Source organism: Pezoporus flaviventris, unplaced genomic scaffold (assembly GCF_033815535.1).
Source record: "Pezoporus flaviventris isolate CSIRO_AGI_PZ_B2104156 unplaced genomic scaffold, CSIRO_AGI_Pfla_v1 ptg000026l, whole genome shotgun sequence".
Classification (NCBI taxonomy): domain Eukaryota; kingdom Metazoa; phylum Chordata; class Aves; order Psittaciformes; family Psittacidae; genus Pezoporus; species Pezoporus flaviventris.
Genome location: NW_026892574.1, coordinates 1,388,611 through 1,412,156, shown reverse-complemented (window position 1 = coordinate 1,412,156; position 23,546 = coordinate 1,388,611). Strand labels below are relative to the sequence as shown.

The following is a 23,546-nucleotide window of genomic DNA, read 5'->3' as shown; positions in this document are numbered from 1 at the left end:
GGGACGGGACGGGACGGGACGGGACGGGACGGGAAGGGCCACCCCGCTGCGGCACGGACGGCGGAGCAGGCACCGGCCCTCGCCGGCCACCGTAGCGGGTATGCCGGGTACCGCGCCGTCACACGGCCGCGCCGGTGTGGGCGGGCTCTCCCTAGAGGGACAGCACCTACCACCAATCAGCGCCGCCCGCCAGCAGACGGACAGCTCCCCTCACCCAATCGCAGCGCGAGGCGCTGCGCACCCTGCCCGGCGGCGGCGGCAGTTCCCCCCCCCCCGGCCGCCATGGCCCTGACGGCCGAGACCGAGTCCCGGCTGTACCGGTCCCTGCGCGCCGCCGCCGGCGCCGCCGCTCACCTCGTGGCGCTGGGCTTCCCCACCGGCGTGGCCGTGCTGGCGCGGCCCGGATCCAGTGAGTGCGGGGCGGGCGCGGGGCCGGGCGGGGCGGGCGGGCCGCGCCTCTCCTCAGCTCATCAGCCCTTCCCTTGCAGGCCTCTTCTCCTGGCACCCGCTGCTCATGGCCCTCGCGGTAAGTCCCGCCGCACGGTTACCGGCCCCGCCGCTCCCCGGCCATGGGCACAGCGCCCGGCCCGGAGGACGAGCCCGTGTCTGCCTTCGCGGGTGGTGGGAGGCGGAGCCCCGGCAGACGCCAACCCCTTGCCCTCTGTCTCCCAGTTCTCGTTCCTGATGACCGAAGCGTTGCTGATGTTCTCCCCGGAGACCTCGGTGCTCCGCTCCTTCTCCCGCAAAGTCAAAGTGCGGGCGCACTGGGCCCTGCAGCTGCTCGCCCTCGTCTGTGCGCTCCTGGGGCTGGGCATCATCACCTACAACAAGCACCTGAACGGCAAGGCGCACTTCGTGACCTGGCACGGGCTGACGGGGCTGCTGACCGTGCTGTACGCTGGCGGGCAGTGCGCCGGGGGCGTGCTCCTGCTCTACCCCAAGCTCATGAAGAACTGGACGCTGGCCAAGCTCAAGCTCTACCATGCGACCTCGGGGCTCGTGGGCTACCTGCTGGGCTGTGCCAGCCTCATGCTGGGCATGTGCTCCCTGTGGTTCACCACCTTGGTGACCAGCGTCTCCTGGTACCTTGCCATGCTGTGTCCCCTTCTCACCAGCCTGGTTATCATGAACCAGGTGAGCAACGCTTACCTGTACCGCAAGCGGAGCCAGCACTGAGGGCCTGACACAGAGCTGAACTTCCCCTGCGTGAGCCAGCAAGGTGAGGGCTCCCCCTCGCACCCCCCACGAGGGTCCCCTGCTCTCATAGGGTCTCCTCAGAACTCGATTTCTGCCTACTCGTCTCTTGTCCTGGATCGCCCGTAGTGTCTTGTCCCCAGGGAGCAGCTACAACGTGCGTGACACCGAGCAGGCAGAAGCTGCCCTCCTCATGTCTGCCTTGGTGGGGATGTTTCCCAACACAAATGAAGCTGCTGGTCCCCATGGCAGCTTGGTGCTCACTGCTGGGAACTGTAGGGTTCACTCAGGATTCGTGCTCCTTTTCACTTCCCACCCAGGGCTGCTTTGGAGCAGGCAGGACACGAGCCATTGTGTCCTGGTGAGGAGGGCAGGGAGTCCCTGCTCATGCAGGAGGCTGCGATGGTACCACACTGCCTCCTGCCATGGAGGCAGCTTGGCTAGTAAAAGCACAGGTACAGTTGTGGCTTCAGCCACAGGAGGGCTGAAGCAGAGTGGCAGCACCCATGCCAGCTGCGATGGACAGCAGCATGTCCAACCCCACAGCACAGCCCCATGCAGGAACCTGGGAGCTCCCCAGGACTGGTGCAGTAAGCCCAGCCTGGCAACCACAGATCCACGCACAAATCCTTCCTGCAGGCTGGGAAAGCAAAGCTTCAGCGTCAGGAAGGGGGTCATTTTATAAAGCAAATTCCCAGGCCGGGCTGCAAAGCAGCAGGATGCAAAGGAGCAGGTTTGTCCCTCTGAGGGGCACAGGGAGCAGTGGGAGCATGGGGGAGCAGGGCTCAGCACAGACCTGGGGACAAGCCCTGGAGCCAGCCTACAAAACAGCCCCCAGGAAGGCAGAAATGAACATCCTCCCCTTGCCAGCACAGCAGCCTGCCTTCAGCCCACCCGACATTGGGGATCCTTCTGCTCCTCAGCACGTACCCTGCTCCTAGCAGGGCTGGAGAGCTGGGAGCAGCGCCCAGGCTGGAACATTCCTCTGTATCCAGAGCTTTTATTCAATAAAGATTTCAGGCAGCTACAGTGCAATAAGCCCTCTTTACTGCTGGGGGGGGGGGGTGGTGGGCGTGTGTGTGTAATTCTGGGTGCAGGCAGACATCCCCCCCCCCGCACACCTCTCACCTCCTGCTTGCAAAGGGTCTTTCCCAACCTGCTGGGAGCCTCTGGGAAGAAACCCCCTCCTGAGGCTCCTGCAGGGAGCCCGCAGGGGCTGCTTTGTGTCTGCCCCGTGCCCTGCCCGCGCTCTGCTGCAGGAGCCGGCTCTTTGAAAGAACTCTTTATTGAAACCGAAACGTCTGTGGTTTTCCCGGTTGACAAAACCTCGTGTGGTCCTTTAAAAAAATAATCACACGCTGTCAACCCGTGCCCCAGGCTGGGGAGCGCCCGGGGCTGCAGGAGCTGTGAGGAGGCTGTCCTAGGGAAAGATCCTCTCCATCCAGAGAAAAGAACAAAAAAAGCCCATCAACACAGAGGAAGGGAAAGAGAAGGGGGAGCCCATATTCTACCTGCAGGACAGAAAACCTGCTGCTGAGGAAGCAGCAAGAGCCCCACTGTAAAAATTAATCCCAGCTTCTAGTGTAATCTGACAAACGGATTAACCAGAGAGCAGCCGAGGGCACCGGCTCCTCGTGGGGCTTTGCGGGTGACAGAGGGAGGAAGAGAGAACCCCCACCGTGAGGGGCTGGGTGTCTCCTCCTGCCCCGTGGCCTGTCCCCCGCCTGGCAAACCACTGACCTCCTGCCAGGGCCGGAGGAGGCTCCCCACAGGAAAGGGACTGAGAAGAGGAACCCACCAGCCTTCCCGTTCCCTCGGGTGGGACAAAACTACCTTCGCAACGGAGGAAGTAAGTGTGGAGCGCTCTGGCCAACCCCGGGCGTAGAGGAGAAGCGAGGAATCACTGCCGACTTTGCTCCTGCATGGGTAAGCAGTGGCCTGGGGCAGGGATCAGCACCATGTCCCCTCCCAGTGCAGCCCCCGCTGCCGATGCTGATGTCCACGGGCTGCCCTGCGCCGAGGAGAGCGGCGCGAGGATCCCATCCTTGTGGTGGCGGCAGCGTCGTCGTCCTGCGTGCCCGGTGCTGGCCGGGAGCAGCAGCGAAGCATTGGAATGAGGTAGCCCCCTGCCTCTGCCGCGGGAGGAGTCCCCGCGCCCACCGAGCATCCCGGCGGTGGCGGGCGTGACGGGGGTCAGCAGCTCTCCAACAGAGACCGGCCGGGAAGGGGGCAGCGTGTCAGCCGGTCACAGCTGTGACGGGGCATCCTGGAAGGTGATGAGGTTGGACTCCTGGCTGGAGCCCTTCCCGGCTGCGCTGGGGTCGGGCAGCAGTGGGCTCTCAGCCTTGACTGTCACTTCCTCCTCATCATCCTCCATGCTGGGCCAGGCTGACTGGTCCTCCACACGCTTCAGCCGCTCGTTCAGGGCCTTCAGGGCCAGCTGCCTGCGGGGCAAGGGCAGACAGGTAGGTTATCTTGGGTCAGACGGGCACGGCAGGGTTAACAGCTTTGCTTCTGGCCTTGGCTCCTTCCCAGCAGGGGAGCGGGGGATTCAGCAGCACTGGAGGTGACCCAGTGCACCTGGGACTGCCCCACAGAAACGCTCTCAGACTACACATGCAGGGTTTTCATGCCACGTGGAGCCCTCGGAAGCTGTCTGATGGCACACAGCCGCTCGGGAACAGGGGAAAAACAGAGCTGGGGAAAGCCGAGTGCCAATGCTTGGTCTAAACCTTCCTGTTGGGAGCCGGGAGGCCAATGCTGGATGTGTGGGAGGGCCGGGGCATGGGACTGACTCACACCTCTTCCTGTACCAGGATGAACGGCTGCAGGGCTGCCACGAGCAGGGGGCCATCACCTCCCATCCCTTTTCCTCCTGCAGCGACCCCAAACCCCACCTGCCCCTTTACCACGATCTCCCTGCCCCTCTCCTGCACTTCCACCACCGCTCCACATGTGGAAGAGCGGGACAATGTCTCACCACTCCCTGAAATGCTCCCCACCGCCTCCATAGCACGGAGGGCGGTCCTCCTGGAGAAGGTCCCCCTTAGCACCCCGCACCCAAACCTTCCCACTCCTCCTCATTTAGACCTTAAACCTGACCCTCCCTGCCCATAAACACGATCCCCAGGGAAGCAGGGCAAGTGATACCTTCTCCTCTCGGCGTCCTGGGGGTCTGTCCCTGGCAGGCTGATGGTGATGGACGACGGGGCACCCACATCGTAGCGTTTGACTGTCTTGCGGCAGACCTTCACCTTCACCAGGATGCTGTGAACCAGGTTGGCCACCAGACCCACCACGGGCTGCAGGATCTCGGGGAAGAAAGTGGCGAAGGCGAAGTGGTCGGACATGTCCCCGCGGCCTCTACTGTGCCGCTGGTAGAAGCGGAGATAGACCCAGCTGGAGAGGAGCCCGAAGCCGTACGAGGCCAGTACATTGCTCTCGACGAGCGCAGCGAGCCGCAGCAGAGCCAGGAGAAGGAGCAGGAGCATGGGGACAGCCTTCATCCTGACCTGGGGCACCTTCAGCACGGTGCTGTCCCCCATCGTCTGCTTGAGGGCCACCAAGACTCCCCCCAGGAAGCCCAGCCCGCCGTGGATGCGGACGGCGAACAGGTAGGCGAGGTGGAAGGAGGCCACGTAGGTGAGGAAGTAGGCGAGCGCCGCCAGGAGCCCCACCGACACGTTCACCACCGCGAAGAAGACGAGCAGCTCCAGGGCGCCCCAGAGGGGCTCCAGCAGGCGCCCGGCCGCCCCCAGCGTGGCCAGGCTGGCCGCCAGGCCCCAGGCCCGCTGCTCCACCAGCCCGTGCGTCAGCAGCGTCCACACCCAGAAGTTGGGGGGCAGGAGGTAGCCGGGGGTCACCCCCAGCCCGTAGGCCGTGTCCACGCCGAAGGACAGCAGGTACAGCAGGAGCGCGGCGCCGCTCAGCGACTTCACCACCACGCTGGTGCCGGCCAGAGCCGCCAGGAAGTGCTGCCGGGCCACCGGCAGGTACCGCCGCATCTTCGGGCCCCAGCGGCGGAGCGGAGCGGGGCTGGGCTGGGCTGGGCTGCCCCGCGGGGGCTGCAGCGCCCGGCCTCCCCCCCGCCGGGCCCCGCTCAGCCCCGGGCCGGGCCCTGCCGCCGCCTCAGGCCGCGCCGGAGCCCGCTGCTGGGCTAGGCCGGGCGCGGGCAAACAGCGGCGCTGCGCATGCGCGGGGTGGGGAAGGGGAAGCGCTGCGGAAGAGGAAGGGCCGGGGAGGTCGCGGGGCATGATGGGACATGTAGTGCGGGACCGTGGCGGGGAGACGGGCACGGGGGGGACGCAGAGACATGGGGGGGGACATAGGGACACGGGTGGGGGGATACAGGGACACGGGGGGGACACAGGGACATGGGGGACACACGGACACGGGGGGGGACACACGGACACGGGGACACACGGACACGGGGACATACGGACACGGGGGGCACACGGACATGGGGGGACACACGGGCAGGGGGACATACGGACATGGGGGGCACACAGGCACACACAGACATGGGGCACACGGACATGGGGGGGACACACGGACACGGGGGGCACACAGGCACACACAGACATGGGGTACAGGGACTCAAAGGGGGCACAGACACAGGTGGGCACAGACGAAGCAGAAGGATGGGGGCACACAGTGATGGGGTTGTGGACATGGGGTCACAAACCCGGGGTAGGGGTGGACACTGACATGGGTGGGCTGCGAACGGGGGGGGGGGGGGGGGGGGAAGCACTTGGGGACACTGACACAGGATGGATGTGGGGGCACAGGGATGCGGGGAAGGAACCACACAGCGCTGAGGGAGCCGGGGGGGCTGCACCCTGGGCAGTGTGTGAGCCCGCAGCCCTGCCTGCACCCTGCCCGTGTCCTGGCCTCGAGGTGCAGGCAGGCTTGAGGCATCAGCACCCCCATGTCCTGCCTGTCCCGTCCCCCCCCGCCCCGTGCCCGTGTACCCGGGCAATGACGCAGCCACCGCCTGTGAAGTGAAAATATGAACATTATTTAATAACGGAGTCTCTGTAATAAACCATTTGAAAATATTTTACAAGGAGTCACACGCACGATATTTTACAAATCGTCTTTTTTTTTTTTTTGTTGGGTTTTTGAAGTTTTCCAACTCTTCTGTACAAAAAAAAACAAACAAACAAAAACCAAAACCCAAAAAAAACCAAAACCCAAAGAAATTAAAAAATAAATGAAAGAAAATCAATTAAAAGCCCAATGCTTTTGAATGAGCAGAGAGAAGCTTCCAGGTGGGGAACGGGGCAGGATGCGACCCTGGGGGGACCGGGGCCACGCTGCCCCTTTGTCTCATTGGTTTTTAACTTAAAATAGACTATATATGTATATATTTATAGGTATGTATAGTGGTGGTTTCTGGCAGAGCACCTAACTAGACTACAGAAGTACACACACTCCCGGTAACACAGAGCCATCTGTTCAAACACGGTTCCCAGAGACAGTAACCAAACACACACTGAAAAAGCTACAAGCAGAATGACCATTAATTAACCCCAGCACTAATTAGCGCCTGGCACCCTCCCCAGCCCCCCCGGGGTGGCCGCGCCGAGGGGGCTCCCCTGGCCTGGTTGATGGGGTGGCTCTGAGCAGGTGCCCCGGGGGGTGAGGGGCCCCGGGGCTGCTTGCAGGGGCCCCTGGCACTGCTGGGAGCAGCAGGGGACAATGGGTGGTGGGTACGGCCCCCCATGCACTGCAGCACCCAAGGGTGTCACGGCTGGGCACCCTGCACCGGCCCCACAGTACCTCTCCTGTCTGGGGTGCCATAAGATGCTATGGGTGCCGTGGGGTGCCATGGCTGAGCAGCTGCTCCATCTGCCCTCTTTGGCACCCAGCGTTTTGGCTGGGGCACAACACCCTCACCCGAGTGCCCTGCTGTGAGCCCCAGCACCCCGGGACACCCCCAATGCTGGGTGCCCGCAGACAGGACCGTAGCAGCACCCAGGGAGCTGCCCCACTCTGGTGCCCCAAGGGATGGGCAGGGGGGGCCTGGCATGTCCCTTCTGGGGACATGTGGCACCTCCTGCTCCACTTCTCACCATGGGGCACATGGTGCAACCTGCTTGGGGACACATGGCACGTCCCCCTCGGGCACAAGCGCCACGCTCCCCTGGGCACTGTGGTTTCTTTGGCAGGGGGGCTGCGCAGGGCTGGGCGGGCAGGGTTTCACAGTGATCTGCAGAACGGAAAAGAAACAAAATACACTTCTTTTTCCTCTCCTTTTCACCCCAAAAGCTGTGCCCAAGAACACACGAGCGCAGCTGAGCCCGGGGCAGGCTGCCCTGGCACAGGAGATGCCCGCTGCCCGCCCATTCCATCCCTGCCCGCATCCGGCCAGAGCCCGCAGGGATGCTGGAGCCCCCAGCTGCCCTGTGCGCCCTGGGGGGCTGGTACCCGCTGGAACAAATAATACTGACCCGCACAGTCAAGTCCTTTTCTCTTTTTTTTTGTTTTCTTTTTTTTTTTTTTTTTTCTTCCCTTTTTTCCTCTTTTTTTTTTTTTTGTGTTTTCCCACGTGTCCTCACTGCTGACAGCAAACACCGCCGGTCTCCAGGCGAAAAAATGTCGGAAACTCGATGTAGAAAGATCTGCTTTAAAATCTTCAGGCTAAAAAATAGGCGAGGTGGATGGGGGTCGTGGGCACCGCCGCCGCGTTCCGAGTCCGAGCGGCCGGGAGGGCAGGGCGCCGAGGCACCGACTCCGTCCCCGCTCTGCCGGGGGGCCCCTGCCCGCACCCCGGCTCTTCTTTGGCTGCGGCCGGCGGGGAGCGCCGGGGCGGCACCGCGAGGTACCCGAGGCGGTGGAGGGGACGTTGCTCCCGCTCCGCCGGGCCGGGGAAGGGGATGGAGATGGAGCTTGAAACGAAAGAGAGCTGGCGGGGAGGGGGGGCCGGGGGGCTAAAGGCAGGCGGCCGGGGGCAGCGGATGCCGGCTGGCGCTGGAGTAGAGGAGCAGCAGCTGCAGGGAGAGCAGGACCCCCAGGGAGGGGGCGAAGGAAGCCCCTCGGCCGCAGTCTGAGGTATCTTCCTGGATGGGGGGCAAAGGGAGAGGGGCCGTGGGGCATCCCCAGCGGTGCCTCGGCACCCCAGGGCACCCTCTGCATCCCTGCTGTACCTCCTGCCGCAGGAACCCCCGCGGCACTGCCCCCCCCCCCAGGGAACACCCCATGGTGCTGCTCTCCCCTGGTACTCCCATGGCTCTGTTCCCCCCAGGAGGGTACCCCATGGCATTGCTCTGCTAGGGACCCCCCATGGCTCTCATCTCCCCAGGGGGCACCCCAAAGCTCCTGACCCTTCCTCCCATCCCCCCCCCCCTCCCCCCAGGATCTGAACCCCCATCAGGGGGTCCCTCCACAGCACCACATCCCTGGGATCCCCCCATGGCTCTGTTCCTCCCCACCCCAGGGGGCACCCACTGCCCCCATCCCTCCCAAGCCCCCCCCAGCTCTGCGCCCCCCTGCACCCCACGTACTGTTGCATTGTAGTCGAAGCAGATGTGGGGGCCTTTTCGGTAGCGGGGCCTGTCCACCAGCTCACACTGGTTTGGGTCCCTCGGGGGCGCTTTGCAGGTCAAGGAAACCACCAGGGACAGGGCAGTGGGAGCCCGTGGGGCGCCCCATGGCCACCCCCTTACCCTATGGCCACAGGCTGGCTCCTTCCACCCCTGCCAGACCTCACAGCCCCTTGGCCTCCCTGCCCTGCCCCACAGACCCTGCCTGTCCCCCCACTGCTCTGCCACCATGTCCCGGTGGAACACAGCTGGGACAACAAAGGATACCTCTTACCTCCGCCTGCAGCAGCTTGATGGACTCACACTGGCTGCAGAGGGGCTTGTCGGCCACCACGAAGAGCAGGTTGGTGTTGGCCAGCCTCTGCGCATGGAAGAGCCTGGGGGTGCGACGGCAGCAGGGACCCCACTGACCCTGTGCCCTGATCCCCCCCGGCCCACAGTGCCAGCTCTGCTGGCAGATGGCTCTAGGGAGGGTGTCCCCATCCCCAGTCTAAGCCCCATCCTCATCCCCACCCCCAACCTCACCTCCATTCCCAGCCCTAACCTCATCTCCATCCCCAATGTCATCCCCACCTCCAGCCTCATCTCCAATCTCACCCCGTCCTCATCCCCACCCCCAACCTGATCACAATCCCCAACCTCATCCCTGTCCTCATCCCTATCCCCATTCTCCACTCTCTCCCAGTCCCCATGCCAAGGGGCTGCCCAGAAAACCAGCACAGATGGGTTTTCAGAGCTCAGTCCCGCTTGGAGGGGCCTTAGGGATGTCATCATCATCCCACAGCCCATGGGGACACTACCATTGCTCTCTGTCCTCCCTGTTTGGGTACCACAGCCCCCCCCCCACATCCCCCCAATTGCTACACGGCATCTCCCATTGTCCCCATGCAGGTGGCTGCACAGGGGTCCTGGCAAAGGCAGCCTGGGGATGTCCCTAACCCTGCTCAGGTGATGGGACAATGGGGACAGACCCACCTGGAGCAGTTGCCGCAGTCGATGATGGCGTTGTAGGTGGCATTGACGGTGCTGAAGTAGTACTGGGTCTGCTTCATGATGCAGCTCGTCTCCCTGGCCTCCATGCTGTCCCCCGCCACCTCCTCTGCGCCAGCACAGCGCCGTGGGCCACGGAACCCCCACCACAGACCCCAACCACATCCCCTGCCCACCCGAGCCCACGGCTCCCCAGGGACTCACCCGTCTGGAACCAGCTGCTGTAGGTGAGGCCATACAGGAACTGCTGGAACAGGGACCTGTGGAAGGACAGCGCAGCCGCATCAGCTGGCCCGGCCCCAGGATGCGCCGGTGCCACCCCACAGTGGAGGGGATGCGGCAGGACTCACCAGGCTGCAGCCGAGGTCCACCAGGCGAGGCTCAGGAGATCAGCCACGGTGGGCTGCGGGCAGAACCATGCAATCAGCCAGGTTGGAAAAGACCTTTAAGCTCATCCAGTCCAACCCCTTACTCCACCACTAACCCATGTCACTGAGGGCTTCGTCTCCACAGTGTAGGGACCGTGGCTGCAGCCCTGCCCTGGGCAGCCTCTTCCAATGCCTGAGCACCCTTTCAGTAAAGAAATTATCCCTAATATCCAATTTAAACCTCCCTGCCACAGCTTGAGGCCGTTCCCTCTTGTCCTATCTCATTACATGCGGGCAGAGCCCAGCACCCTCCTGGCTCCATCCTCCTGTCAGGCAGTTGTAGGGAGTGGTAAGGTCTTCTCTTCTCCAGACTGAACAGTACCTCATCAGGCTTGTTTGAGAGGGGGGCAGTGAGCCAGCAGGTCCCACATGGGGTGATGGGAAAACACTCATGGGTCCCCAGGCTCTTGGACCACCGGGAAGCCACCATCCCCATGGGTGCTCACCACAAAGACGCCCCGGGGTGCAGCACCCGTGTTGCTCTGGGCCTCGGGAGCACAGACGGACTGGAAGTCATAGGACTCTTTGCGGGCGTAGAAGGAGTTGTTATAGAGGGCGGACATCAGGTTGGCATCCACCTCGCTGAAGAACTTGCCCACCTGGGATGAGGACACTGAGTTTGCACCCAAACCACAGGCGCACCTTGCCATGGGTCTCCCCTGGTGGGCACTCGAGTGGGGCTTTGTCATAGCACCCGTGATGTTAGCTCAAAGGTATCAGCTCCCTGCTGCCATCCCATGCCCAGGAGAGCTGCTCTGTGGGAACTGCTCACCTGGTACCAGTGGTCCTCCTGGTTGGAGAGCACCAGGAAGCCCCCATCGTCGATGAGGACACAGATGAGGTCCTGGGGAAGGAGGGCAGCGTCACCCAACCCTGGCCACGCCCAGGGCAAAGCAGGACAGGCAGGGCAGGGGGTGACGGGCAGGCAGGCAGGAGGGCAGTGCTGTGTCCCCAAGCTTGGGGGCTGCTCAGGAGCATCTTGGTACCAGGAGCACCCACACTGGGTGCAGGGAGCGGGTATCACCACCCAAGCGGTCAGGTTCACCTTGACAGGGCTCCATGGTCCAGGGTGGATGCACTGCCCCAGAGAGCACAGGCAGGGCGGGCAGGGGACAGGGAGCCCTCCCAGCCACCCTCTGCTCCCTGCCTGCTGTCCCCCACTGCCACCACCCTGCCCACCACCCACCTTGTTGTTGGCCTCGCAGTCCATCTCGCAGCTGGTCAAGGGGTCGCACTGTCAAGCACAAACAGGGCAGGGGGACAGGTTAGCAGGACTGTCCTGACCCCAGGAGGGGACACATAGGGTGGTGTCCCCAGGGCAGGGTAAAGGTGCCCCCATCAAGTTTAACAGGCAGGGCTGTACAGGACACACAAGCCCAGCAGGACCACAGGAACCAGTAGTGCTCCCCAGCAAGCACAGCTCCCTCCCTGTCCCTGTCCGTGTCCCCTTCCCCACACAGTGCCCCAGGGGACACGTACCCTGCGGGCGCCCAGCTGGTCACGGTCTGTCCGGTTGCTCGCCAGCACTTTGAACTTCTCAGCCCAGGCCTCCAGGTCCAGCTTCACCCCCACCACTGGGGCAGCATGGAGATGGGGTAAGCATGGGGGGGACACTGGGGACCCCCAGCCTGGTGTCGGGGCACCCAGCTCCCTGCCTACCTGCTGGTTTCAGTGTCTTGCCCCCGATGCTGAGCTCCACGGCGGTGCTCACCAGGATCCCGATGGTGTTGTTCTCCAGGTCCAGCTCCCGGTAGCCAGCTGTAGAGGGCAGGGGTGGCTTCAGGGGACATGTGGGGCCAGTAGCAGCCAGTGCCACCCCCTGCTGCCCTGAGCTGGCACCCACCATCCCTGTAGGGCGGCTTGAAGATGTAACCCTTGTTGTCCAGGCTCCTCCGGTAGAAACTGGCATTGAAGGGCTCTGGTTCCTCTTCCCAGTCATCCGCAGCCCTGGGGGAAAGCAGTCACAGCCATGATTGCCCCCCTGCCTCTGGTCCCACCAGAGACGGCCCCACAGCAGCAGACATGTCACAGTTTGGGGATGACCATGCACTCAACCCCCACACACTCACTTGTTAGGGAAGACGCGGGTGATGCCCCCGTCGGTGGCTGCGAAGACAGCCAAGAGGCTGTACCTGTAAGGAGAAGGGCCGGGCACACCAAGCATCAGTGGGGGTTTGCTCTGCCCCATTCCCCATCCCCATATCCCATCCCAATCCCGCTCTGTCCCCAGCCAGTGCTGCCTGAACCGGGCCACCTCGCCTCCACATACGTGTTGAGGTCCTGGTCCTTCCAGACCCGATCCACCAACTGCTGCGTGATGCCCGTGTCCAGGATCAGGTTGTGCAGGAGGAAGTTGTCACCTTGGGATGAAGACAGAGAGGAGGAGGCAGTGAGGGTTGGCCCCATGGAGGCCACCTGCACCCCCTGCCTTGCCCCAGCACTCTGCAGCTCCTGAGACCCCAACCCCAGCATGGTTCACCCCTGCCCCATCTCCCTCTTCACCCCAGTTCCCCCAGCCAGCCCCCCACCAGCCATCCCTGGCTACTCACACTGCTTGGAGTCTGGGGTCACCTTTTCCATGAGGGCAATAAAGTTTTCCAGGAACTCGGTGTTGTTATCCGACAAGTCGAGGTCTTTGCAATACTCTCTGGGGTTTGGGGGACAAGGTTTGTTGTTCGCAAGGATGGAAAAGGCAAGGTCAGTTCTCCCCCAGGACAGCGGGGAGGGTGCTGGTCGTGCTGCCAGCACCCAGGCTTGCTGGGGGACATGACGGTGGTGACGTGCCACCACTCCTGTGCGTGTCACCCTGCCAGGCAGGTGGCTGTGGGCATCTCTGCAGCCAGCCTCTGCTGCCTGCAGCACCAGCGGCTCAGCCACCACGGCAGCCATCGTGTCCATCACTGCCATGGGCACCGAGGTGCCGTCACCTCTGCCAGGGCCAGGCTTGATGGATCCCAGTTAGCACGGAGTAGTACAACCCTGAACCTGGCTCTCCCCATACTGGTGGGGCTACTGGTGGGCCTGGGTGACTCTGCCACCGTACTTACCTGTGGGACCCTGGGGAGCGGGGGCTCTGCTGTGGGTGCCAGCGGGGCTTTGCCTGGGGAACACCCATGGCTGTGCTGGTGGCACCAAGCAGGCACTCGGCAGCCATACCTGCACCCTTTGTGTAGGTGCTGGGTGAGTCCCACCAGAGGAGGTGGGTGCTCGCCTGTGGGCATTAGTGGCCCTGAGCCCCTCGTGGGACAGGCAGCATGGGTGGTGCCACATCCGCGCCCCAGCCCTGCTGAGGTGGGGATGGCTCTAACCCTGTCGGTCACCGTAAGGCTCTAATGGGATGGCACAGGTCAGTGTGAGCCTCTCAGCCCCAGTGGCTGCAGGCAGTGCCGGGGGTCAGGGCTCCCCCTGCTCACATCACCTCCACCAAGCTCCTGACTCTGCCCAAAACCTCATTAAGAAGTCAAATGCCGGAGCAGGGGGTGGCAGGAGCCTGCCCATGGGGCAGCTGGAAGAGCTGGGACACCCTGGTCAGCCCGTGGGGAGCAGCCACCTAAAGGTCTACCCGACACGCACAGATACAGGTACTCACACACCCATGGGGGACATATGGTTTCTGAAAACGTCCATGGCCCATGGCATGGCAGATCATACAGTCGCCCTGGGTGCCACCCCACCACGCGGGACCTCCCTGCTGCAGGAAGGTGCTCACAGCAGGGTCTGAAGGGCTCATCCTGATTTGCAAAGTCTGCTTTTCCCTCTGGCTGCCCCAGGATGGACACTGACCCCATCACTGTAACCTCAGTGGGGCGGTCAGGGGGCAGACTCACTCCTTGAGCCTTGCACATCACCTCTAGCTATTTTCTTAGCACATTTCTGGGCCAATCTTTTACTAACGGGGTTTTCTGTTTCTCCTTAATACTCTGCTTTGGCTCCCATGTTTTCTGGATCTCACCCCTGCTACTCCATGCATCACCCAGGGACCAGGACTCTCCAGAAAGCCAGGGCTGCACAATAACTACAGTTTGGGCTGGCTCACCCCAAATTGGTGTCAGTGAGTGATCCTGCTGTAGGCAGCTGGCACAGCCTTGATCTGCTGCAGTCCCTAAGAACTGCAAGGATAAAACACCTCCTAATGGGGCATTTAGCTGTTACAATGACATATAAATACACCGGTGATTAGCTGGTAATGTTAATTAGGGCTGGTCAGAGGTTGCACTGCAGTGGCAGGAAGCGCAGGGTGCCAGCAGAACAATGGGGCTGCCTGCTCCCAGCTGAGCAATGGTCCTTTGTCCCCGGACAGGTGGCTTCTGGAGCACAAGTGTGATGGGGAACGGCTGAGGGACCTGGGGGGTTCAGTCTGGAAAGAGAAGGCTCAGGGGAGACCTGATGGCTCCCTACAAGTGCCTGACAGGAGGATGGAGCCAGGAGGGGCTGGGCTCTGCTCCCAAGGAACAAGGGATGGGACAAGAGGAAACGGCCTCAAGCTGCACCAGGGCAGGTTTAGATGGAGCTGAGGAACAATTCCTGCCCCAGAGGGTGCTCAGGCATTGGAACAGGCTGCCCAGGGCAGGGCTGCAGTCACCGGCCCTGCAAGTGTTCACACCTCGTGGAGACGAGGCCTCAGAGCCATGGGGCAGTGGTGGCCTTGGCAGCGCTGGGGTAAGGGTTGGACTGGATGAGCTTAAAGGGCTTTTCCAACCTGGTTGATTCTGTGATCCTAGGACTGGGCTGTGGCACAGCCTGGGGCAGGGGGGACGTGTCTGTCCCTGCTCGCAGCCTGCAGCCTCCCCAAAGCCCTGGGCACCCCAAATTTGACCCCAAACCTACCTTCCTCCTGCCTCCCCCCGCAGCCAGCACGACTGTATGATGGCACCGCCGGCCCCTCGCCCGGCGGGGGACTTTCAGAAACTATACCTATATATGCACGCACAAGGGCCGGGCCCTACCGGGTGCATATATACGGTGCTGGATGCAACCTGGTGGCGGAGCGGGGCCGGGGTCCCGGCGGCAGCCCCCCTCGGCCGAGCGGGCACACGACACACAGAGCGACAGGGGACGGGCAGGGGGGACAAGGCACGATGAGGCGAGGATGGGGGGGGGCGATGGCGGGGAGGGGGCGGCAGCGGGGCCGGGGCGGATGCACACCTCGGCAAGCGCACACGCAAAGCTACCTGGGAGCAATGAACACATGTCCCTCCGACTCAAAGCTGTTGGGCAGCAGGTATTCAAAATCTGCAACAGAAAGGGAAGGTTATCCTGCGGGGACCGGGGAGCACGACAGCGGGGCCAGGAGGGAGAGAGACGGACAGAGAGAGAGGGGAGGGAATAACAACAGAAAATAAAAGGCATTTGCTGCTCTTGGTAACAAGAGAGGAAGGAAAAGGCCGTTCTGCTGTTGCTGGCACCGCACGGGAAGGAAGGTTATAGCCAAATCGGGAGAGGTTTGCCCATCTCGGCTCGAATTTGCTCGGTCGCGGGCTGGAGGTGCGCGGATGCGTACGCGCGGCCGGTGGCGTGTACGCAGGGACACACAGAGACACACACACATATATATATGTGCGCACATGTAGATATAGATATATATATATATATATGCATGTTTGGGAGGTGTGGGGCGTCTCTCTCTCGGGGGACGGGGTGGTTGAGGGCAGGGAACCGCATGCTGCGCTCCTGGCCGCAGGAGGATCACCAGAACACTTGGTTGTCGGGAGAAAGAAAAAGGAGTTTTCAGGCATCGACATGGCCAAACGGGGCTCCTTGCTGAGGACAGTCCAACCAGAGGCTCCCTGCCCAGCACCGGGCAACGCGCTGCCGGGCTCTGCCGTGGCACCGTCCCTCCCCGGGGTGGTGGGACCCCAATGGGGACCGGGTCCATGCTCGCACACCAGCCCGGCACCTCGCTCTGCTTTAAGGGGGGGTGGCAGCGCAGCAGGGCTTGGGGTGCCTCTTGGGACCCCCCCCCCCGACATCGGGGTGGCAGATGCAGGGTTCAGCTCATGGGTTAGGGGGTGGGTGTGGGGGTGCTATGGGACAACCCAGGGCATCGGCCCCCCCATGGGCACCGCCACCCCCAGCCCTCCCACCGGCCCCCGGTGCATGGCACGGCACAGCCAGAGGTTGGACTGTTGCTCTCCGAGGGCTGTAGGCAGGGGCTGGGTACAAGCCAATGAGAGGAAGAGGAAGAGGAGGAGGAGGAGGGTACAAAACACTCGTACTTGGTCCATCAGCATTGCCATCACAGGGTCACCGGGAGGAGGCAACTCAAAGCTGATGGAACAGGGCTGAGGGTGACACGTGGGACAAATCCGGCCCTGGGTCGCATGGCTGAGCTCCTGCTCCACTGCAGGGGGGTTATCAGCCCTGGCCTCAGTGGGACCTTGGCATAGAACTTAGCTGCTCCTGCGGGCACGGATGGTGCTGGGATGCTGCGGCTGCCAGGGGCTTCATGCCATGCTGGGCCAGCAATGACAGCCACTGAGCAGTGTGAGACCCTGCCCCAGGCTCGCCTTCCCCTGTGCAGCGGGTGGCATCACCCCAGGGAGCTCCCATCCCCACCTCTGCCAAGAGGCTGTGCTTGGGGGGCTTCCCCCAAAACACTTGTCCCAGAGGGTGACGATGGCAGAGGACTGGGTCCCCACCTTCCCTCCATCCCTGCCACCTTTGGGTGCCCACCTACAGCCCCCCACTCCCTGCACAGCCCTATCCCTTCAGGTTGAGTTGTCTTGGGGAGGAAGAAGCAGAGGAGCTGGGACAGAGGAGAAGGAGCCAGAGGAGGCGAGCGGGGTGGGTGGGGGGGGGGGAAGAGGAGCAAGAAGGGCTGGGGTGGGGGAGAGGAAGAGCAAGGGCATCAAACTAGCTACGAAAAACCTCGTGGATCGAAAACAGCAGTTTCATACAAGATCAGCTCTTGAACAATACCAAACCGGGTTTGGGAGCGATGCGCGGGGAGGGAGTGGGGGATCGTCGTGACAAAGCTCTCATGGACAGAACAAGACATGTTGCTTTCAAATAAAGGGGGAACTGGAGGAGAGGAGGAGGAGGAGGAGGAGGAGGGAGGAAGGGCGAGTCGGTGGCGGTTTGCAGGTTCGGCGTGGCAAACGGGCAGGGAGATGGGCAAGCAGGGGGCTGGGAGGGACTGGACACGGGGCAGGGGACGGGGTGGTGAAGGTGAGTGGTCTGAGACTGAAAATACTTGCCCTTCATTTTGATGTTTGGTACTGTGTGAATCCACCATAGAGAGAAAGCAAGAAAAACAACAAACAAAAAAACAACAAACAAAAAAAAAGGGGGTTGGGTGGAAAGGGGGAAGGGGGGGCACAAACAATATTTTATTCAATCGCCGTTTGAATAAAAATATTGTGTATCATAATCATACCAAAAGGAAACCTCTTGCAAAAAACGACATGAAGAAAAGGAAAAGAGAAACCCAGTAACGGAAGGAAAAGCAAAGCCACGGTGAAATAAGAACCAACAAAAAATAAGTATGCAAAGATATAACTAGAGAAATATATATAAATATATTCAATACTCCAACGGAAAATGAAAGTCAGTAGCAAACAGTTGCAACAGTCTTGGTATCAAGATGTCCTCACTGAGTCAGGGGGCATGCACGGCGGGGGGGAGGACGGGGGGATCCCCCTCCCGGGGACAGGGACAGCCTGGCCTCGTCCCTGCAGGGACACGGGGCTCCTGCCAATGGATGGAGGGGCAGGGGCCGGGGCTGCAGTGGGGCTGGGGTCAAGCCGCCACCGAGGGCAAGAAACGGGGGGAACCGGAGGGGAGAGGGGAAGGGTCCGGTTCTGCCACAGGGGAGAGGGTCCCTGGGAGCAGCGTGGACCTGTGGTGGGAAAAAGGCTTGGGGGTCAGGGGAGAGAGAAAGAGAGAGAAAGGGGGGGGCCAGGCTAACACACACGTACACAGACTAATTCCAAACGAAAATCGAAACCAACCGAAACCGAACTCATAAAAAGAAGAAGAAATGGCTTAAACCGAAACCAAAGAATCGTAAGAAACCAAAGGAAACTCGAGAGATCCATGCAAACTTTCCCAGGCTCGCAAATTAAGTGGCTGCTACAGCGTCATCCCTTGTCCCCGGGAGGCGAAGTGGCAGCGGTGCAGCCCCTGCCTGCACCGGGCAGCGCCTGCCTGCATCCTGGGGCTCCGGTTTTGGGGAGCAAAGCATCAAGCCCAAAGCCTGGCGCGCCCCAGGCAGGCAGCTCGCTCCCCCTCCGTGCATCCACCTCTACTCACGCCTGACTTTTCCTGGTTTGCCTCTCTCAGTGATCCCTATCTCCTTTTGCTTTGTGTTTCATCCCCCCACCCTCCCACCCCCCACAGCCGTGGGCTGGTGTCGGGGTGAGCAGGAGTGCGAGAGGGCAGTGGGGAGAGCCAGGGGCTACTTACACTTCACTTGCAGGATCTGGTCGCTGAGGTTGGCCTGGATGTAGTAGGTGCTGTAGGGAGGCAGAACCAGCCCCAGGCTGCGGAGGGGGAGAGCAGACAGGCGGTGTAAGGCTTTACACCCACCCAGAGCCCTTGGCCAGCCCCTGCCTGGCACCCCTTGGTTGGTGGCAGGCAGCAGCTCCACTGGCCCCCTGCACAGTTCACTGCGCCCAGCGCTGCCCTGGGGTGCCCAGGGTTGTCTCTAGGATCATCCTGGGGCATCCATGGTCAACCCCAGAGCATCCATGGTTATCTTGGTGGCACCCAGACTTGTCCTCAAAGCACCCAGACCATCCACAGAGCACCTAGGGTAATCCTGGGGCACCCAGGGTCACCCTTGGAGCATGCAGGGCCATTCTGGTAGCACCCAGGGTCATCCCTAGCACACCTGCTGCCATCCTGTGGTATCCAGGTTTGTCTCCAGAGCACCCAGAGTCACCCAGGGTTGTCCCCAGGGCACTCAGGGCCATCCCCACAGCACCTAGGGCCATCCTGGGGGCACCCAGGGCTATCCCAGGGGCACTCCTGAGCACAGGAGGTGACAAGCCTGTCCAGGCAGGGCTTAGACGGACAGGAGGCACCCGCCTGAGAACCAAGTGTGATGCACATGGAAGAGAGACACAACATCCCTGTAGCGGAGGAAGGTGTGGAGAGACACAGCTCTTGAAAGAAGGAACGAAACCTTCCCAGAGAGGAGAGACCAAAGACAATGATTACACAGGCCCTGGCTACAGGCAAGCCATGGAGAGGGATCCACCAGCCAGTAGTCTGAACCCATGGGACACTGCTGGAGGGAGCTGGGCTCCTGGGTGCCCGCTGCAGTGGCCAGTGGTTTTTGGTGATGGTATCAGTGCCAGGTGCTGCCCAGGATAGGCGAGCACCAGTGGGTGAGGCCACATTCCTGACCCCCGTTGGATGCCACACCTGCACCTGAGCCACCAGGACTCAGACCACCCCTCCAGCTAGTCCTGTCTGTGCCTGGCAGCACGGACTGAGCACCACAGCAAGCATGGCAGAGGTGGTGGCACCCCATAAAGCATGGTAGAAGTGGTAGCACCCCAAATGACAGGTAGCAAGAGGAGGGTGGTGAGTTTTTTCTGGTGGTACCCTGTGTCAATGGTGTCTCGGGGAACCCCGTGGAACATCCCTACTATGGTGTGGAGCTGTGGGATCACACAGCCCCCAGCAGCACCTTCCACCCTACAGATCAACCCACAGCACCAGCCACAGCTATGTCACCCTGTGTCACTGTCCCCTCCTCGACAGTGCTGCTTGGTTCCATAGCGGTGCCACTGTGGGGGACAGGACTGGGGCTGTGCCATGGACATCTGACAGTGCTGGGAGGTGGCTGTGACCCTTGCCAGCCCCTCCTGAGCTGGGTGGCAGGAGGAGGAGGGTACCCCAGGTGGTAGGGGGACCACATGGCTCCTCACAGGATGAAGGCAACGTGAGTTGGACAGCATGGACATGATGCCAAGGTCTTTTTTCCACATCTGCTGGTGCAATCTGGGTGATAAATGCAGGGGGCAGCTTTGCTGCCTGTGCTGCAGGGTGGGTGCATCTCACTGCACAGGACCGCACAGCAGGCAAAGACCTGCACAAGCCCAGCCCCTGTCCTGTGCACAAGTCCAGGCTGCACAGGACCGCAGCGCTGGGCTGGTGTGGGTCTGGCTGATGCCAGGTGAGGACGGTTGTGCCACCAGTGCCACTCACCTGTAGTTGGTGCTTTTTATGGGGGCCCATGTGTAGGTCCTGAACACCTCGTCGATGTATTGCTGTGGGTCAGAGGGAGCCAGTCAAGCCTCTGTGGTGCTAGGACACTGCTGGTGCAGTGACAGGGAACCCCGGCTGCTGGGGTGGTGCTCAGCACAGTGGTAGCTTTTACCATGACCCCCTTCCCTGCAGCATTACCTCATCCAGAGACTTGATGAGGGTCTTGATGAACCTCTGCCCATCATTCCCATCAATCATGCTTCTCCGGATCTGGGGGACAACAGAGGGAGGAGGCAACTGAGGGTCACAGAGCCCTGCCATGTGCCTGCGGGCACCCACCCCCCAGTGGGTTTGCAGCAGGGGTGCAGATGTGAGGGTGAGTAGCCTGGGGTCAGGGGATCATCATGCTCACACCCAGGGGACAGTGACCCAGCTCCCATCCCTGCCATGATCCCACGGGATATGTGCCAGGGCCCTTAGGGTGAGGTGCTCCCCAGGGCAGGCTGGAGGGGCTGAGTGCCCTTTGCAACTGCAGATGGGGGCAGCATGTACCCCAAAAGCTGCCCCTGGGTCTGCCCACCTCCTCCTTGTTCTCGTCCTCCAGCTCAGCATCCAGGAAGTCCAGCGTCACCGGCTCACGGAAATTGATGATCTGCAGGCAGAGAGAGAGAGCCAGGGAAGGGCTCAGGGCTCCCGCATCCGCTGCTGAGTCCAGGCAAACTCATCACAATTCCCACAATTAGCTCCCAACGACCCCGGGAAGCTGCCTTATCCCACAGGACCCGGATAACCCTGCTGCTGCCACCCCAACAGGCCCCTCCTCACCTGGGGCTGCAGGTTGGGGTGCAGCAGGACGTAGCCGTTCAGGTCGATGGCGAAGACGTAACCGTTTGCCCCCAGCTGCGAGAGGACAGGAGGAGGGATGAGGCTGGCCAGGCGGCTCTGAACCACGCCATGCTGTGACGGTGTGATCGCCCTCACCTCTGCAGGCAGAGCTCACCCCATGCCACCCCTGGGGCTCAGCCTTTTCTATCCATCTATTTCTACTCTCAGCCAACAGCATCTCTCATCCTGGCTCTGGATTTTGCCTGCTGCCCCTTTCCCCAGGCTGGCAAGGTTTATTGCCTGCTCACCCTGCAAGGGTTTGGGCTCTGCTCTGATTCCCAGAGCATCATTCAGCTATGATCCCTGTCTGCCTGCCCTAGTCCTGCCTGCAGTCATGGCCTCAGCACCCTGCTACCACCAGCACTGCTGGAAGTGCAATGGGGTGCTGTGGGTTGCAGCTCGGGGCTCCCTGCAGCGGGTTCCCACTCCAAGCTTGGGCAGTGCAGGGCAGGGATGGAGGGGAAGGGACCCCACGCACGTTGTATCGCGGCGTCAGCCTCTTGATGTCGTTGAGAGCCACATCGATCCCCATCACGCCCAGGATGAGCTGGTTCTGGAAGGAAGCGCAGGGAGGGGGACAGGTAGGACCAGGGTTGTCACCTGTCACCACCAGTACAGGGATGGGGAAACAGGGACCTCTTCTCCCTCTGAGGATGTGTGTCGAGATCCAGACACTGCAGGGGCACAGGGTGGGACGTGCCAGCCCCCCCAGAGCCTTCCGTGGGACACTGCATCCCCCAGGGACTTGCAGCTGCCAGCTGGCCCCACTGAATGGGAGAGCTAGCGGGATGGCAGTCACCCTGGTACCACCCCAGGGAGGGGGTGCAGGCCAGGCATCACCCCGGGGTGCCAGTGCCCCCCAGCCATGCAGCCGGCATCGGGGCACTCTCCCCGCAACCCTACAATGGGGGTCCCAGTGCAGGCAGGTTGGTGCAGCCACAGTCTCCTACCTTCCTGTCACTGCTGTCCTCCGTCAGGTTGAACACTGGCAGCGTGCCAGTCACCACCAGGCCCAGCCCCTGCACAAGCACAGAAGGGTGTCCTATGGGGCTGGGAGACTGGGGGTCCCCACCTGCACCCCGAGGATGGGGGATCCTTACCAGGGCATCCTGATAGACATTGGTCCACTGAACCTGCTTGGCTCGGTTCCCTGCCAGGACCATGGGTCTGCCCAGCACATCCAAGTACTCCTGCAAGAACACAAAATGGAGAAAGCACCATGTGGAAACCGATGCCTCCTTGCTCCAAGCTGGTGACAGCCCTGTCCCCGTGCACACCCTGGGATTATTAACAGAGTGCTTGGTGCTAGCCCTGGCTGCAGGCTGAGTTAGGGGAAGGAGCTTGGCATCCAAGGGTGATGCTCCAGCTGAAACCAAACGGCCTGTAGAGATGCAAACAAGATGCTGCTCACTATTGTCAGGGCAGGGCAGGGCAGGGGCTCCCCAGGAAGCATCAGCCAGAGCTCTCCCAGCTCCCATCCATCCTGGCCTTTTGGGATCTTCTCCTGAGGCAGGTTTCCCTTATCCTGGCTCTCCTTGCCAAGGCAGACCTCTGGGCAGGGGACAGCCCCTGTGCCATGATGCCAACCCTGCCCCGAGGGGCTGCCCTGCTCAGGTACCCTCACCACCTGCCTACCATGTGCATCCAATATGGAAAAGGGGCAGGAGAATGGGCTGCTGCTGGGGTGGCCCTGCCTGCTCCTGCTCCCGCCTGCGCTCTGCTGTGTGCTCATTAAAGCCTCATGTCTCATAATTAGTCACTCAAAAGGCAGCAGGTCCGTGGGGAGCTGCAGAAGATGAATTACTTATTTCAATAGCGCACGGCCTGGCTGAGGGCTCAGCTCCCCAGCTCGCTGCCGTGCTCACTGCCAGCCTTAGGCTCACTGCCAGGGCTGCGGCTGCCTGAGCACAGCCCAAGGCAGGGCACCCCATCCCCAGAGGGCAGTGCTGCCTGCCTGCACCCTGACGTACCTGCGTGTTGATGCGGATGGCACCGATGGAGGGGATTTCAAAGTAGTAACCTTGGGAAAGAGAGAGAAAGGCAGCTGGGGGGGTTCTCCATCTGCCTGTCCAGCAGCCTGGCTGTCCTGCTGCCCTCCAGGCTTGCAGCAAGCGCCTTGCTGGCAGCGGCACACACCGGAGCACCGGTGCCAGCCCCCATTGGAGGGGTGAGCCCAGCCCCTGCAGCCTCTGGCGCCCGCTGGGTGCCGGCCCCGCTCACCTTTGTTGGCGCAGGCCATCCACTGCAGCGGGGTCACGTCGTAGTTGTGCTGCCCAACTGAGAAGGTGAAGACCCGCACCTGCGGCAGAGCACACGGTGAGGGATGGCCGGTGGGCACCCAGGGCCTCCA

At 62.0% G+C, this 23,546-nt stretch overlaps 3 protein-coding genes across 6 annotated transcripts in view; 1 reads left to right on the top strand and 2 right to left on the bottom strand.

Annotated features, from left to right (window-relative positions):
- The first annotated feature begins 242 nt into the window (after positions 1–242).
- LOC133271858 (transmembrane reductase CYB561D2) lies at positions 243–2,223 on the top strand. The gene is made up of 3 exons (XM_061458307.1): positions 243–409; positions 489–526; positions 673–2,223. Exons 1-3 carry the CDS (start codon positions 283–285, stop codon positions 1,174–1,176), a joined length of 669 nt encoding a protein of 222 aa, XP_061314291.1. The 5' UTR covers positions 243–282; the 3' UTR covers positions 1,177–2,223.
- A 238-nt stretch (positions 2,224–2,461) lies between these two features.
- Positions 2,462–5,324, bottom strand: TMEM115 (transmembrane protein 115). The gene is made up of 2 exons (XM_061458306.1): positions 4,345–5,324; positions 2,462–3,638 (listed from the first exon to the last, which is right to left on the bottom strand). The coding sequence occupies exons 1-2, from the start codon at positions 5,196–5,198 to the stop codon at positions 3,440–3,442; spliced, it is 1,053 nt and encodes a 350-aa protein (XP_061314290.1). The 5' UTR covers positions 5,199–5,324; the 3' UTR covers positions 2,462–3,439.
- A 2,338-nt stretch (positions 5,325–7,662) lies between these two features.
- CACNA2D2 (calcium voltage-gated channel auxiliary subunit alpha2delta 2) overlaps positions 7,663–23,546 on the bottom strand; it is a 233,036-nt gene continuing 217,152 nt past the window's right edge. For 3 of the 4 annotated variants that reach the window (XM_061458299.1, XM_061458297.1, XM_061458300.1), the window contains 27 exons: positions 23,417–23,495; positions 23,167–23,216; positions 22,297–22,386; positions 22,147–22,215; positions 21,675–21,749; positions 21,137–21,211; positions 20,892–20,963; positions 20,510–20,581; positions 20,312–20,373; positions 18,560–18,636; positions 17,353–17,373; positions 15,328–15,388; positions 12,706–12,803; positions 12,426–12,516; positions 12,226–12,288; positions 12,000–12,103; positions 11,816–11,914; positions 11,636–11,730; positions 11,343–11,390; positions 10,929–11,000; positions 10,603–10,755; positions 10,079–10,131; positions 9,933–9,988; positions 9,714–9,837; positions 9,006–9,115; positions 8,700–8,788; positions 7,663–8,255 (listed from right to left, as the gene is read on the bottom strand). In XM_061458299.1, the coding sequence (XP_061314283.1) occupies positions 8,127–8,255; positions 8,700–8,788; positions 9,006–9,115; positions 9,714–9,837; positions 9,933–9,988; positions 10,079–10,131; positions 10,603–10,755; positions 10,929–11,000; positions 11,343–11,390; positions 11,636–11,730; positions 11,816–11,914; positions 12,000–12,103; positions 12,226–12,288; positions 12,426–12,516; positions 12,706–12,803; positions 15,328–15,388; positions 17,353–17,373; positions 18,560–18,636; positions 20,312–20,373; positions 20,510–20,581; positions 20,892–20,963; positions 21,137–21,211; positions 21,675–21,749; positions 22,147–22,215; positions 22,297–22,386; positions 23,167–23,216; positions 23,417–23,495 (2,187 nt within the window). In that variant the 3' untranslated portion in view covers positions 7,663–8,126. The remainder of the gene's footprint in view (positions 8,256–8,699; positions 8,789–9,005; positions 9,116–9,713; positions 9,838–9,932; positions 9,989–10,078; positions 10,132–10,602; positions 10,756–10,928; positions 11,001–11,342; positions 11,391–11,635; positions 11,731–11,815; positions 11,915–11,999; positions 12,104–12,225; positions 12,289–12,425; positions 12,517–12,705; positions 12,804–15,327; positions 15,389–17,352; positions 17,374–18,559; positions 18,637–20,311; positions 20,374–20,509; positions 20,582–20,891; positions 20,964–21,136; positions 21,212–21,674; positions 21,750–22,146; positions 22,216–22,296; positions 22,387–23,166; positions 23,217–23,416; positions 23,496–23,546) is intronic. The other variant, XM_061458298.1, reaches the window with a different exon arrangement.

Coding starts and splice junctions, on each gene's coding strand:
- LOC133271858 (XM_061458307.1), top strand. CDS start 283: ATGGCCCTGACGGCCGAGACCGAGTCCCGGCTGTACCGGTCCCTGCGC. Junction 410..488: donor GCTGGCGCGGCCCGGATCCA/GTGAGTGCGGGG, acceptor CTTCCCTTGCAG/GCCTCTTCTCCTGGCACCCG. Junction 527..672: donor CGCTGCTCATGGCCCTCGCG/GTAAGTCCCGCC, acceptor TCTGTCTCCCAG/TTCTCGTTCCTGATGACCGA.
- TMEM115 (XM_061458306.1), bottom strand. CDS start 5,198: ATGCGGCGGTACCTGCCGGTGGCCCGGCAGCACTTCCTGGCGGCTCTG. Junction 3,639..4,344: donor CAGGACGCCGAGAGGAGAAG/GTATCACTTGCC, acceptor CTTGCCCCGCAG/GCAGCTGGCCCTGAAGGCCC.